The sequence below is a fragment of the Falco naumanni genome, chromosome 11 (assembly GCF_017639655.2).
Source record: "Falco naumanni isolate bFalNau1 chromosome 11, bFalNau1.pat, whole genome shotgun sequence".
Lineage (NCBI taxonomy): Eukaryota > Metazoa > Chordata > Aves > Falconiformes > Falconidae > Falco > Falco naumanni.
The window spans coordinates 24212960-24228198 of record NC_054064.1 but is presented as its reverse complement, the minus strand read 5'-3'; the positions used below and the strand labels follow the sequence as shown (position 1 = coordinate 24228198).

Sequence of the window (15239 nt, the reverse complement as noted above, 5' to 3'; positions counted from 1 at the left end):
CCCCAGCTCCCAGACTGTGACCCTGCCAGCCTCAGGCAGCCCACCTCCCCTAGCAGGGCTGAACACATCTGTAGTGCCAGGACTGCCAGAACAGGTTCATGTCCTCTCTTGCCAGCCCTTGGCACTACGCTGGGCCCCCCAGCAGGGAGATGCATTCCCCCCCACTTGGCTGGCATCCCTGTTTCCTCATTCTGACCTGCAGGACAGGGCTCAGCAGCTCGCCCTGACCTCATGTGCCCCACTGCCAGGCTGCCAGCACTGCCCATCTCCTTCAGACACGTCCAGTTCCCCGTGCCCCAGCCAGAGCCACACGGCTGCTGCAGACAAGGTGCTGGTTTAATGCTGCAGCCCAGCCTGGAGCGAGCCCTGTGACAACACGCTACTTGGGGTGACTGTGCCCAAACCAGAGTCCTGTCCCCAAGCCTCCAGGCTCAGCTGTGCTTGTTGATGTGGCAGGAATGAGCATGCACGGCCTCCACAAAGGCACCCACGTGCTCGGGGCTCATGTCAGGGTACAGGCCGTGGCCCAGGTTGGCGATATAGCGTTGCGTGCCGAAACCCTCCAGCATCTTCTTCACCAGCTCGCCGATCTTCTCCTGTAGGCGCAGTGGGAAATGCACTGTGTTAGCCCCAGCCAGCCCAGGGTACTCCACCCCCACCAGCCCCCAGCCAGCCTGGGGAACTGCTGGGACGTAAGCCAGCACTGCATGTGGAGAAACCTGTGAAACAGAGGCGGGAGGCCTTTAACACAGGCTGGAACTAGCCCCCATCGCTGGCGATGGCCACCGCTCACCTTGGGTGCATAGAGTGCGCAGGGATCCAGGTTCCCTTGCAGGGTGACATCTTTCCCGGCCTGTGCACTGCAGCAGGGAGAAAGCAGGCAAGTTGTTGTGTGTTACGCAGAGGCTGGGGGCAGCCGGGTGCTTGCAGCCCCCACCCCAGGGCACATAGGACCCTTCATTGCAGCTCCACACAATGTGGGGGCCCAACTACCCCCACCTCTGGCGCGGAAATCTCTAAGCCTGGGATGGCTCAGGGCGGGTGAAGAGGTCAGGGTACCCAACCTGAGGTGCTACTCAGACACCAGAGCGCTCCGACAGACTTACCGAGCCTCCTGGGGCCGGATGGTCCAGTCAAGACCAACCACCTCGTAACCAGCACGGGCCAGGTCGTGCAGTGCGTAGTGCGCATCCTTTGCGAAGATGATCTGGGAAGGGAGGAGACAGGCAGTAACTCCGCTGTGGGTCAGGCCCCTCTCCACAGGCTAGACGGGGAGGCAGCAACCAGGGGATGCAGCCCTCTACAGCAGCCCCCAGATGCCAGGGTTGATCCAGGCAGCCCCAACTCACCATGGGCACCAGGGGCAGCGCCGCTTCCTTCAGCTTCCTCTTGACAGCTTGGGCGATGTCTCGGATGTAAGGCAGGGCAAATTCCTGAAACTGCTCCGGCCCCAGGTGCCCAGCATGGGACTCAAACAGCTGGAGCGCCTGCCAGAGACATGGGACTAGGAGAGCCGCACCTCAGTCCTTCCTCCTCCTCCTCCTAGAAGCTGGACCCTCTCTGCTCCCTATCCCAGCTCCTGCCTGGCCCTGTCCCCATGCCCCAGGACATACCTGCGCTCCAGCAGCCACCTGCCCCAACAGGTAGTCAGTGATGACATCAGCCAGCAGTCGCAGCAGTCGGTGGCTTGCCTCGGGGTGACGATAGAGCCAGCTCTTGGCCTTGGCCATTGTAGTAGAACCACCACCTTCAATCATGTAGGACATGAGCGTCCACTGTGGGAAGGAGAGGAGGGTGATGGAGGTGGAAGAAGACACGAGGGGCTGGTCACAGTGCTGAAGGTAGGACTTGTGAGCAACCCAGAGTATGGGACACAGCTGCTCCTGCACTGAATGTTCCCCACTTACACACACCTACAGCACCCACACTTTTGGAGGTGCCATGGCTGGTATCACCCCAAAAGAAAGAGCAGAGAAGGCCACCTGGGAAGCCCACGTGGAGGAGCCACGTCACTTACAGGTGCCCCGGAGAAGCCGATGAGGGGCACCTTGCCCTCCAGGCGGTGTCGTGTCAGCGTGATGGCCTGGAAGACGTAACCGAGCTCTGCAGTCACATCCACCTTCTGTCGCAGTTTCAGCAGATCCTCCACCTCCTTTAGAGGCTCTGTGAACGTGGGTCCTTTGCCAGGGACCATGACAATCTCCATGCCCAGTGCCTGGGGACAGGGGAGAATGGAAGAAACAGGAATAGGGTGGCCCTGAACCCAATCACTGCTTCCCACCACTGGTGACAGCTCTCACCTGGGGCACCACCAAGATGTCAGAGAAGATGATAGCAGCATCCAGGGGGAATCGTCTGAGCGGCTGTGGAGGGGAAGAGGCAGCATCAGTGAGAGGCTGTGACACCCTGCCCATGGAGGCCCTACGAGCACATGGGGCAGCAGCATCCCCAAAGTCTGCGTAACTTATTGAGACCACCCGTCTGGGTGGGGAGAAGGGCCACACAGACCCCCTAGGGGATGCTCACCTGCAGGGTCAGCTCACAGCACAGTTTGGGGCTCCGGCAAGTGGCAAAGAAATCCTGTGCCGCCCGGGTCTCCCGAAACTCTGCAAGGGACCAACTTAAGCATTACAGGGTACATGCCAGGCGCCCCTCTCCATCCCCCTCCCAACTCCTCCACTTGCTCACCGGGCAGGTAGCGCCCTGCCTGCCGCATGCACCACACCGGGGTGTACTCCGTCTCCTCCCCGCGCGCCGCTCGCAGGAACGTGTCATTCTTCAGCTTGGGGAAGCCTTTGGGGCTGCAGACACAGACTGTCACCCACGAGGGGTCTGGGTGCCCTGCCTGACCCCCACGGCTGGGGGCTGTGGGTGCCAGGGCCGGCAGCTCATCCCCACTCCCCGGTGACCATGGGGAAGGGCTTGCACCCAGCTGTGACAAACGTGACAAATGCTCCCCATGGCAGTCCAGGGCCTCTTCCTGCTCCAGACGCCAGGGCCCCCCCCAGGGAGAGGTGATGCCTGGCCCAGGGCCCCGCAAGATTAAGTTATCAGGGCCAGCAGCTGCTCCTGCCCGGAGAGATCTGGGGCCGGTGGGGTGCGGGGGCAGCCAGCCCTGCCACCGGTGTCCCCAGTCCCTATCTGTGCCGTGCAGCCCCTGGAGGCCCAGTGCCCACCAAGGTAGCCACCATGTGTCCCCAACCTCCCTGCCGCGGTGTCACTGCCCAGGGGCTGCTGGAGCCCAGGGACAAGGACCCCGGGCTGCCGCGGGGGATGGCCAGCACCATCCTGCTGTGACAGGTGCAGGCCATGGGTAACAAGTCACCAAAACCTCCAGCGTGGGACCTGTGACTTCTCTGCCGCATCAGTGGCCCTGCTGATCCATCCCCGTGCAGGGTCAGCATTCCCAGTGCCCTACCAGTGCAGGGGCAGCCCCCTCAGCGCCTCACCAGTAGCACCAGTGCAGGACCCTGGTGCCAGCACTATATCCCCTAGGCCACACCAGTATGCCCAGTACAGGACCCCAGCGACACAGCACCATCCCCTGGGCCACACCAGTATCCCCCGTGCGGGCGGTGCGCGCCCTCCCTCAGCCGCGGTTACTCACAGGAGCCGCTCACCGCCCTCCATGCTCCTGCGCCGCTGCCCAGCCCTCCGTTGCCTCCCGACACGGCCCGCCCCGCCCCGCCGGCGCCGCCATCTTGCCGTGGCCCCGCCTCTCCGTACGCCGCCATTTTGCCCCGCCCCCTCCACGCGCCGCCATCTTGCCCTGCTCCGCGCTCCTCCGTACGCCGCACGGGCGCCGCCATCTTGCCCTACGTCCGCCTCACCGGGCGCCGCCATCTTGCCTTGTCGGCGGGCGGGGTTTGCCGTAAACCCGCGAGTAGCGACCCCGCCGGTGTGGGGCTCGGCCGCTGCCCGCCGCGCACGGTAGCCGGTACGCGATGCGTGCGGGCGGGGAGGCGCCGCACCAGGTGCTGGGCCGGCTGCGGTTCCTGCTGCAGTGCAGCGAGTGCTTCCGCCGCGCCCGGGCGCTGCCCGCCGCGCTCTGCTACGTGCCGCGGGAGGTGCAGTACAAGATCTGCAAGGACCCCACCGCCGCCGCCGCCGCCGCCGCCCGCAGCCTGCTCAGCGTCTGGGACAGCCCGGGGCCGGCGCGGGGCGGCAAGCGGGCGGCGCGGGCCACCATCGAGGTGCGGAAGGGCGGCTGCCTCCGCGCCACCGGCGAGGAGTACTGCAACGGCGCCGGGCTCTGGGTCAAGCTCAGCAAGGTAGCGGCGGGAGGCTGGGAGGCCGCGGCGGCCTGCGCTGCCCGCGGCGGGGCCTGCCCGTCCGCTGACGGGGGCCGCCTGTCCCCGCAGGAGCAGCTGGAGGAGTACCGGAGCGGCTGCGAGCTGGAGGAGGGCTGGGTGCTGGTGTGCAAGCACGCCGACGGCGGGGACCGCCTGGTGCCGGTGGAGTCCACGGAGCGCATCCAGCGGCAGCAGCAGCTCTTCGGGGTGGACTACAAACCCGTCATCAGGTGCGGGCCGCCGCTCTCCTGCTCCGGGGCGCCCCGCGGTGCGCACCCCACCCCCCCGGCCAGGCCCCCTGGGGGTACCGGGGTGCCCCGGCCCCCTCGGCCGCTTCTCCGGTGGGAGCGAGGCCGTAGGGATGTCGGCGGGGGAGTTCACTGGGTTTGGCTCCATCGCTCCGCTTGGCACCTGCCTTGCTGGGTGTGGGCTGCAAGAGGTGGGGATGGTTGAAGAGGATGGCAGATGAGGCTGGAGGAGATGGAGGATGGAGCGCGGTGGGCTTTAAACCCCAGCCTTCCCCTTCCAGCTCCTCCTCGACCACCAGCTCCCCCTTTCCCCTGGGATTTGCTCGCTATCCCCTTCTCTGGGTTGTTTCAGATGGGAGCAGGTGGTGGATCTGACGTACTCCCTGCGCCTCGGAGCGAAGCCCAAGCCCATGGAGCAGGATGAGGCCGCAGTAGAGAAGCTTCGGTATGAACTGTTTCCCAGCTGCTGCTGTGGTTGGGTGCAAGCTACTGTCTGTCCCTGGCTGCTCAAGACAGCCATCTCCTGCAGACCAGGGGGAGAGAGGGGAATACAGGCAGTGGGGAGCAGCTCTGCTCTGCATAGTCTTGTCCTAGATAAGCCTGTATGAAGCAGAAAACAGGGTGAGACCAAGGCAAGCAGGATGTGGACCTGCCTTCCCTCACCTGTTAGCCTGGCTGCCCCTGGCTCTCCAGACCTATTAATCCTTTTTCCATGGTAGGTTTGTGCCCCCAACGTGGACTTATGAGTGTGATGAAGACCTGGTGCATTTCCTCTATGATCACATTGGGAAGGAGGATGAGAACTTGGGCAGTGTCAAGCAGTACGTGGACAGCATCGATGTCTCGTCTTACACGGTGGGTTAAAGAGATAAGGCTACACCAGCCCCACTGTGCCGCGGGGCTGGGGAACATGGATGGTACTTGGTGTGCTGCTCTTCTTGATGGGTTGGGCTGCGTTTGAGGATGTGGGAGAGAAGCCTGGGGAGCATCATGCAGCGTATTGTGGCCCCTGAAGGGGCTGTGATTTGAGAAGTAAATGCTAATATTAGCTGCTAAGCTGATTTTAGGGAGGGTTTGATGTTCTGTGCTCCGTGTGTGACCCCAGAGCACCTTGGAGGGTCAGCTGCGATGTCCTGTGTCTACCCACGGCCCAGCAAAGGGAATGGGCCAGTTTGACACCCTCTGGCTCTTAAGATTCATGACAAGAGTAACCACTAAAGGGAAGTTAATCCGACCCCCATCTGATCTTCCTTTCATTCACTGCCCTCTTCCAGGAGGACTTCAATGTGTCATGCTTGACCGACAGCCACGCCGACACGTACTGGGAGAGTGACGGGTCCCAGGGCCAGCACTGGGTGCGGCTCAACATGAAGAAAGGCACCATTGTCAAGTGAGGCACCTCTCCTCTGTGTGCTGGCTGGCAGCTGGGGCAAAGCCCCTGCTCTCTGCATGAGTCCATCATGGCCCAAATTTGCGCTGCACTGCCTGACCCCCTGCCTTTGCTCTGGCTCTGGGCTTGAAAGGGTCTTAGCATTATCACAGGTACCCGGGGATCCCAGCACCAGTTGTGTGTGCTTGATAACAGGTGTGACCAGGCAATGAGGGGAAGAAGCAATGGGTGTTCAAATGCAGTTACTTTCTCCTCATTTCATGCTTCCCTTTGCAGGAAGCTCCTGCTGACGGTGGATACCACCGATGAGAACTTCATGCCCAAGCGGGTCGCTGTGTACGGGGGCGAGGGGGACAATCTGAAGAAACTGAATGACGTTGGCATCGATGAGTGAGTGGTGGATGGATGGAGGTGGAGAGGATAGTCCCTTTGCGGGGGCTGGGGGTGCTGGACACCCTGACCCTAAGTGGTCATGCCAGCACCAGCCTGTCTTAAGAAGCCCAGGGCCTTGGGACAGGCATTTTCCATCTCTGAGCTACAGATTCTGCCTACAGTAGCAGATGACACAATCATCACGGCTTTCCTGATCAGGTTGTGGGACCCGTCAGGATCATGTTGCCTGGACCTGAAGCACCAGCAGGTTCAGGCATTCAGCCTAGGCCATGTTGTAGGCAAACTGGGTCTGGGTTCCTGCCACAGGCTTCCATTTCAGAAGATGCAAACCCTCTTCCCTTACAAGCAGCTGAGTGGATTTTTGACGGGATGGGTAAAGGAGCAGCTCTGCAGCCCTTGTTTTTGCTGTGTTTGCAGGAGCTACATTGGGGATGTGTGCGTCCTTGAGGACATGACAACACACCTGCCTGTCATTGAGATCCGGATTGTGGAGTGCAGAGGTAGGGCTAGGTGTTATGGCCTCATCCATAATGTACTTTTAAGATACCGTACATTAAGAGTTTTTTCCTGTGGCTTGTACTTCTTAGCCCTATGGGGTGTTTAAGACAAGATGCAGAAGAACCATGGGAAACTCCAGGGAGACCTGGAGGTTTGCAAGCCCTCAGCTTTCATCCTATCTTTCTCTGCCTTCAATTATTTTTGGTTTCATTCTTTTGTGAATATCCCGCTGCTTCTTCACGGAGGTATTTCAGGCTCTCAGTGCCTAGCCCAAGAGCTGTTGGAGCTGGTCACATTCCTAGTGCTTTTACATGTAGACCTCCCGTGCTGGATGGCTTGCTTTCTCATGGTCTTAGCATGTCATCTGTGGTCTTCCTTGGCAGATGATGGGATTGATGTTCGCCTCCGAGGCATCAAAATCAAATCCTCCCGACAGAGGGACTTGGGGCTCAGTGCTGACATGTTCCAGCTGCCCAATTTAGTGCGCTACCCTCGCCTAGAAGGGACAGACCCTGATCTGCTATATCGACGGGCCGTGCTTATTCAAAGGTACTGTATGGAGGGAGGCAGACAAGCCCGGTGGTATTGCCTGCAGGGGCTGGTGCCATCTCCAGCATGAGTGAGGCTGGAAGCTGAAAAGCTGAGTGACTCCCCCTGGGACAGGCATCCTGGACCCTAGAAAAAATAGCAGAGTCATTTGGCAACAAAGGGGGCTCTCTGGGGTAACTTCCCTACACTTTCAGAGGAATTTTGCAGCTCGAGTTCAGGGCATCTTTTGTGTCGCAAGTGCAATGTTTCTGTGCAATGTGTGGGACAGATGCATGCAGAGTCCCTTGCAAGGGGTGCAGGGTCCCTGCAGTGCCCAGGGAGTGGAAATTTAGTACCAAAGGCTCTGTGACGTAAAAGACTATGTTGGGTTGGGTTTGGATCAGTTGTTACTTTTCTGCTTGTGTCTGGTCTTGGATAAGCTTGTGCAGATGTCTGTCCCTCCTATGTCACAATACCACCTTCTTTGGGATTTAGGTTCATCAAGCTCCTGGACAGTGTCCTGCATCACTTGGTGCCAGCCTGGGACCACACTGTTGGCACGTTCAGCAAACTCAAGGTGAATGATTCCCTCTGTGTCTTGTGGGGGCTCAGTCTGGCAGGGTGATGCGCTTGGGCTAGGGGAGGTCAGTGCTTGTTGCCTTTAAAACAGCTCAAGGGAAATACCTGGCTGAGCTCAGTTCATTAAAGCTGTGAAAGGTGATATTGTTTAGGGGCTAGCTTCCTGCTAAAACGCTGATGTAGAAACGTGTAGCTATGGGGTAATAAGTATAATCAAACCAGAGCACTTTGCCCTCAAAAGGACTTGGACCATAGCAACACTGGGCACGTGAGCTGGACACACATCCCCTCCTAGATCTCGGCCCAGGACACTCTGTTCCTGCACTTGCTGCCAGCAGCTTTGAGCTGGCTGTGTCCAAACAGCAAGGCTTTTACCAGTAATTTCTTTCTGACTTTAATAAGCTTTTGATTTCCATCTTTCTCATAAGACTGAGTTTGTCCCTCCAGTTGTCTGTTTTCTTTATATCCTCTCCCAGAATACGTGTGCTAGACGTTGCTGGGGTGGCCCCATTCTCTTTGTTTCCAGGCCTGGTGTCAGAAAACACTGTAATTCCTGTGCCAGCTCAACACAGGACCCAAAGCGTTTGAGGATTCTTGTTTAGAGGGGCTTGCTTTGATTACAAATAGGAGGGATAGTAAGGCTGATGTTCTGGTGAGAGTGAGGTTGAAGGAGAGCCCAAGCAACACTGGAGTGTGAGCATCAGATGATGACTGATGGAGAGAGGATGGACTTAGCCTTAAGCCAGAAAGCAAAATCTTTCAGAGACAGAGGTAGAGCAAATACCGTCAAGGAGGATGTGTGGGCGTGTGGAAGGCAGTGGACCTGGGAAGGGGAGAGACCTGGCGGTGCAATGGCTTTAGTAGGAAGTTGGTGACGTATTTTGGACACTGGGCACTTCTGACATTTGGACATACCTGTTGGCAGCATATCAAGCAGTTCTTGTTGCTGTCCAAGAGGCGCACAGCTCTCATTACCCAGTGTCTGAAGGACTCGGAGACCAGCAAGCCCAATTTCATGCCACGGCTCTATATTAACCGACGCCTGGCTATGGAGCACAGAGACAATCCTGCCCTGGACCCCAGCTGCAAGAACGCTGTCTTCACCCAGGTACTGTCCCTCCTGGCAGGGTCCCTACTGCTCTGGGGAGAGTGGAACATCCCCAAACCAAAATGAGCCACATAAAGGTGGGTGGAAGGGACAACTTGGAGCTGGAAGTACCTGGAGTTCCTCAAGGCCTCTTCATATGACTCACAGGCTCTACAGTTACATGTGCTGATGATCCCATACCCAGGAATAACATCTAGGAGGGATTTGGGATCTCTGAGTTGGAGTCTCTATCGTGGATGCTCTCTGTGGCATGCTGCTAATGCAGAGCATAACAGTCTTGTTACACTAAAAGGGCAGCAAAGAATTCTTGTGTGACCACAGTAATGCAGCTGCACACAGTCCTGTATCGTGGTTTTACAGCAATGCTGATCTTCCTGTTGTCATTCGCCCCCTACTTCCAAAAGACCTGTTGCTCTATGTGTGCCCAAACATCCCAGGCTGCTGAGGTTTAGTATGAGTTCAATGTACCTCTGAGGCCGGAAAGTTCCATACAGTGATTAGCACTGTAATTTATGTTCCCTTTCAAAAAATGAAGGGCTCCTAGACCATTTAGAGATCAGCTTCAGTCAGTATTTAAACGTTTGGGGCAAACCAGATCTCTTCCAATTTCCTGCCTTCACCTGGCACCAGTATCCCTGGACGGGGGATACCACCCTTGATCTTCTCTGCTTGTTGCAGGTGTATGAAGGCCTGAAGCCCTCGGACAAGTTTGAAAAGCCTCTAGATTATAGGTAAGTAGCGTCTGGGGGCTGGGGGGCAGGTCATGCAGTGCTGGGAGCTATGTCCTCTGTCACAGCAGGGTGTCTGGGAAGCGTGTCCATGTCCTGTGCTCTGGAGACGGTTTGCTAGGGCAGGAGCGAGCTCAGCCGCGGGATCAGGGCCTGTTCCCCAAGGTGTCACCTCCCTACTGAGGATGAAGCTGTTTCTGGAGATTGAGATCTTTTCCTGTCCTGAGCCCAGGCTGGTCCACCCCAGTCCTCTGGTGTCCCTGCTGTGGCTGCTGCCTCCCCAGCATCTCCTTGGCGTTGAGCAGCACCTCAGGCAATGCCTGGTTCTCCACAGGTGGCCGTTACGTTATGACCAGTGGTGGGAGTGCAAATTCATCGCGGAGGGCATCATCGACCAAGGTAGGGGCTGTGTGAGGCAAGGGCTCCTCTGGAGCCAAGCTGGGCGTTGATGGGGTGACTGTTGCTGTAGGGGCTCTTACTCAATCCCGGTATTACTGCACATGGAGGAGAGAGGGAAGGCAGGTTGCCTTGTCCTGCCACCCCTGGCCATGTCTCAGATAAGGCGTGCTGCTTGCTGGGATGGGGACCAGGCCTCCATTAATCACTAACAGCAGCTTTGATAGTGCCAGTGCTCTCTCTGGCTGCTCTGCAGAGGCCAGGCAGAGATGTTATTTCTCATGTCTTATTTATTCTGGTGCCATAAGGCTGACAGGAGCCTTCTGGTCGGTGCTGGGCCAGGTTGGACCGGAATTCTTCATCTTTGATCCATAACTCTAGGGTCAGCACATAGGGAGTTCACATCATTAAAAATGTCCTTCTTTTGGGGTTGCAGGTGGCGGTTTTCGGGACAGCCTGGCAGACATGTCGGAAGAGCTGTGTCCCAGCTCAGCAGACACCCCCGTGCCTCTGCCCTTCTTTGTGCGCACGTCCAACCAGGTGCTGTGGGTTGGGGTATCTGAGGCAGATCTTTCTGTGCTTGGCAATGCAGTGCTGTCCCTGTCCCCCTGTGTGCCAGAAACATACCTACTTTCACTCATGCGAAGCTTTTCCTCATGAAGGGTTGGGTAGATTGCTTTGTGTCATCTCATTTTAGGATATGCTGACAAGCACCTGGATATTAGTCTCTCACTAGGAATATTGCCAAGGAGGATGGAGGGTTTAGCCCACTCTGGCTGTGAGAAGTGCCCAGAGGCACTGCAGGAACTGAGTTTGTGGTGCTTCACGCTGCACTGAGATCATGACTTGGAGTTTTGCCTCTTGCCTCTGTAGGGTAATGGCACTGGAGAAGCCAGGGACATGTACGTCCCCAACCCCTCCTGTAGAGACTTCGCAAAGTACGAGTGGATTGGGCAGATCATGGGAGCAGCTCTGAGGGGCAAGGAGTTTCTGGTAAGCTTTCAATCCTGTCCCTGCATGGAGGTTTGCCACGAAGGGAGTTATTAGCCCCCTTCTGCAGCCAGTCCAACAGGAGCATGGGAGGGCTCTGTGTTCATACACTGGGACAAAAGGTGTTTGACAGGATTTGGGGCACAAGGGGTTAGGAGAGCGCACAGCCTGAGTTTTGGGAGGTGCTGCTGGGAGCTTGGGAGAGGGTGTCTGGTCTCTGTTCAACTATGGTGAGCTCAGAATGTGGACAGGAGGAGCAGGGAAACTCCTTTGTGTCTGCACTGTTGAGCCCTATCTCCATCTTTGGGGATGTCTTCTTTCACACAGTTTCAGCAAAATTCCTATCCTCTTTCAGGTCCTGGCTCTTCCTGGCTTCGTCTGGAAACAATTAACAGGGGAGGAGGTCAGCTGGAGCAAAGACTTTCCTGCTGTGGACTCTGTGCTGGTGAGAGGGACTGGGAGGCCATGCCTATCCTATTCCTTGTGGCATTCAGCAAGGTGGTGATTTGTGTCCTCATGTTGTACTTGCTTCCTCCTGCGATGTGTCAAAGAAACACACACAAAAAGGGCACTCTTAGCGTTTAATGTATCCTGTAACTAATGTAGAGATGTAGCTACGCTAACTACCACTTCAAGCACACAATGCCCCAGGGTCTGCTAAACAGCTCTAAGGCAGCATATCCCATGCTGTGCTCCTGTCACAGTCACTCCAGCCCTTGTCTGGGAAGGGAGGAGATGAGGATTTGGGCACGCCACTGCCCACTGGGCCCCTCTCTAACAAGCACTTATATGGGATCTGGGCAGGTGAAGCTCCTGGAGGTGATGGAAGTTATGGACAAAGACACTTTTGAGTTCAAATTTGGGAATGAGCTGACCTACACAACGGTACTGAGTGACCAGCGGATGGTGGAGCTGATCCCCAATGGCAGTAGCACTGTGGTGTGCTATGAGGACCGCAAGGAGTTCATCCGCCTGGTACAGAAGGCTCGGCTGGAGGAGAGCAAGGAGCAGGTAACGCTGTCCCGTAGCATCAGTAGTCATTGAGTCCCCAGATACATACCCCCTGCCCACCCCACCACCCCCACCCCCCGCCCCAAGTCTGTTTCTGGTAAAATGCATCATGGTTAGTGTCCCCATGTTCGTTGGTGCAATAGTAGGCAATCCTTTTTGGTGAGGTCCTGGCACCTGTGGAGTTACTGAGAAGCAAAGTGGCTTGTAGCAGCGTGGGAGAAATGGGGCTTTATTCCCAGCTCTGACACGGGCTTCCTCGGCAAACTGAGATCTTGGTGCAATCCTGTTCCCTTCTTCAGGTTCCTTGGAGTATTTGCTGAGCAGTCACATGGCTTGCATTCAGTTGAGTCCCTGGGCTCAAGCATGAGCCAGGGAATTGGGCAAGACATGCTGCTTACCCGCCCTGTCCCCTTTTCAGATCATGGCCATGCAGGCTGGGCTGCTGAAGGTGGTGCCCCAAGCTGTTCTTGACCTCCTCACCTGGCAGGAGCTGGAAAAAAAGGTCTGTGGGGACCCTGAAGTCACAGTTGATGCCCTGAAGAAGCTCAGTAAGTGAAGGGCTCTGCTGAAAACTCTTTCCCTGAAAACAAGACTCTATTTTTCTGTGCTGGCACAAGGAGAGGTGTGGCAGCTGATGTTAGCCTTTATTACAGTGAGAATATGGGCCTGTATACTTCCTGTCTTTAGCTGGGTGCTGATGGGGGCAGGGGTGTCCCTTGTCTCCATGATGGGCCTCAGAGCAGAGGCTGGGACATCCCTAGGCCACCGGTATCTGAGTCTCTGTGGAGCAGAGATGTGGATCTGGGAGGGGCCTGACTGCACGCGTCCCTTGTACCTTGAGTCTATGTGCTTTCACCTTGCAGGTACCCAGAGGTTTCTTCCTGAGCTGGGAGAGAACCCCTGGGTGGAGCTTGGACTATTAATAAAATCCTTTTCTGTATCCTTTCTGCTAGCTCGGTTTGAGGACTTTGAGCCACTGGACACCCGTGTTCAGTACTTCTGGGAAGCACTCAACAACTTCACCAATGGTGAGTGATTTGCTTTGTCCCTGTGCACCTTGTGCCATGCCAAGTCCCAGGATGCTGGGTGGGAACTGGGAGGGTGAAACTGCCCTCGTTGCTGCCTGGGGAACAGACGGGAGCCAAGGAGAGCAAGCAGCTGGGCTGAAGGAACTGCTTGCTAGTGCTGGGGATACCTGGAAGTGGCTGTACTCAATCTCACATCCTCTAGGTCTGCTGATGTCTTTGTTTTTTCTTTACAGAGGATCGCAGCCGCTTCCTCAGATTTGTCACTGGCAGAAGCCGCCTTCCAGCACGAATCTACATCTATCCAGACAAGATGGGGTGAGTCCGTTCTTCTGTAGACCGCAAGGCTGACAGACCCCACACCAAAGGGGTGTGTGGTCTTGGTCTCCCCTCCCTTGCTGGACTGCTGGTTCTGACCAGTTTGTCACCTTCTCCCCAAGCTCTGAGACGACAGATGCTTTGCCAGAGTCATCCACCTGCTCCAGCACCCTCTTCTTGCCCAACTATGCCACGTAAGTTTTGGTGCTTCCCTGTATCTGGGGGACTGTGTGTCTGGGCTCTCTTCTTAACCTTGGTGCTGACCTGTAGGGCCCCATCGCTTTGCCACATTTAATGTCCCCCTGCCTCTACCGTGTGGCTGCTGTGATTCTCTCTGTGGGCAGCTAGTGAAGCATAGCCTCCATCTCAGAAAGCATCTTACCTCTGAGCTGGCAAATGCAGCAATGGCAACTCCTCCTTGTCTGTCTTTCCCCCCACACCCCTCCTGCCATCTCTAGAGCCAAGGTATGCGAAGAGAAGTTGCGCTATGCTGCCTATAACTGCGTGGCCATCGACACAGATATGAGTCCGTGGGAAGAGTGATGTTGCAGCCTGACTGACCAAGCAGCATGGACAATCATTTGACAAAACCGTGCAGTGGGAAGAGCTCCTTTTTCCCCCCAGGATGTGTATATATAATAAACATACAGGTGTGAAGCCTGGCTCCCAGCAGTGGTAACCAGCACCTCTTTGGACGTGGAGGTTTGGGTCTTCAGCAGGGTGGGAGCTGGCTTGGAGTGTGAATGTGACTGCAATAACGGAACCCTGGCCCAGCACTCATACATCTGAAAGGTCTGGTAGGCTTTTGTAATGAGTTTCTTCTCCAAGTGTCCCTGTTGCAGCTCCACAACTTTCACTCTTCCCAGGCTGCACTCTGCTCAAAACCTGCTGTGCAGCTTTGTTGCCCTTCCCCAGTTACAGCACAGGACAGAGAACTGTGTGCTGCTGCTGAGACTGCGGGGATGCTCAGAGATGCTCAGTGTGTCCTAGCCTGAGTGTCCTGACCACATTCCCTTACCTTGTTCCTGCTTTTACTTGAGGTCAATGGAAATGAGATCATTCATCTAGGTTTAAGAAGAAATGGGGCAGGCTGATGGCAGGTGCTGCAAGAGTGTCTCTGGCCACCAGGTGTCATGACAGACCTGCACAGCAAGACCGTGGGTGCTGTCACAAAAGGGCTCTCAAGCTTTTACATCGCACAAATCTGTTCCTGTGACCACCCGTGGTTCCCCGCACTCCTTGTACAGCAGTGACTGCTGGGGGAGCTGCTCCTCTACAGGAGGTGGGAACTGTCTGCTTCCTCTCTGCTCTGTAACCTGCAGTGCTGCGTTCAGCATGCTGGTGGTGGCCTAGCAGTTGTTCTCCCACACCCTTTGAGCCTTGGTTTTCCCCTAAAAGCCAATATTACAACTAATCTGTTCTAGTTCTCGTGGAGATGTGCAGGCAGGGCCAAGCTCCTCTCCCAGATAGCAGGGGTTAGAGCAGTAGCAGGCACAGCAGTGCCAGGTTCTGCTCCCCTCTGCTGTGGGGAGGTAGGTGGAGGTTTCAGATGGGCAGGGAAAGCCTTGGTACCCACAGTCTCTCCACTCCCCTGGGGCAAAGGGTTAGAGCTCCCTGAGCAGATGGACATCCAGTATGTAAGTGAGGTGTGGGCAGTGAAAGGTTTGCAACTCCAAGAGCATTGAAAATGTTCCTTGATGTTCCTGGCTCTGGGCAGGGCTACTCATTGCCTAGC

At 56.6% G+C, this 15239-nt stretch overlaps 2 protein-coding genes across 2 annotated transcripts; one reads left to right on the top strand and one right to left on the bottom strand.

Annotated features, from left to right (window-relative positions):
• Positions 1 to 318: 318 nt before the first annotated feature.
• Positions 319 to 3701, bottom strand: UROD (uroporphyrinogen decarboxylase). Its single transcript, XM_040611365.1, has 10 exons — positions 3608 to 3701; positions 2689 to 2801; positions 2527 to 2606; positions 2301 to 2363; positions 2018 to 2215; positions 1614 to 1775; positions 1350 to 1487; positions 1107 to 1207; positions 794 to 860; positions 319 to 596 (listed from the first exon to the last, which is right to left on the bottom strand). The coding sequence occupies exons 1-10, from the start codon at positions 3628 to 3630 to the stop codon at positions 432 to 434; spliced, it is 1110 nt and encodes a 369-aa protein (XP_040467299.1). The 5' UTR covers positions 3631 to 3701; the 3' UTR covers positions 319 to 431.
• A 150-nt stretch (positions 3702 to 3851) lies between these two features.
• LOC121095934 (E3 ubiquitin-protein ligase HECTD3-like) lies at positions 3852 to 14173 on the top strand. Its single transcript, XM_040611362.1, has 21 exons — positions 3852 to 4271; positions 4362 to 4522; positions 4893 to 4985; positions 5260 to 5395; positions 5815 to 5930; positions 6207 to 6320; positions 6741 to 6823; positions 7205 to 7370; positions 7845 to 7926; positions 8854 to 9036; positions 9715 to 9767; positions 10099 to 10163; positions 10597 to 10700; positions 11034 to 11153; positions 11506 to 11595; positions 11955 to 12161; positions 12580 to 12709; positions 13115 to 13189; positions 13423 to 13504; positions 13627 to 13698; positions 13963 to 14173. The coding sequence occupies exons 1-21, from the start codon at positions 3945 to 3947 to the stop codon at positions 14045 to 14047; spliced, it is 2544 nt and encodes an 847-aa protein (XP_040467296.1). The 5' UTR covers positions 3852 to 3944; the 3' UTR covers positions 14048 to 14173.
• The last annotated feature ends 1066 nt before the right edge of the window (positions 14174 to 15239 follow it).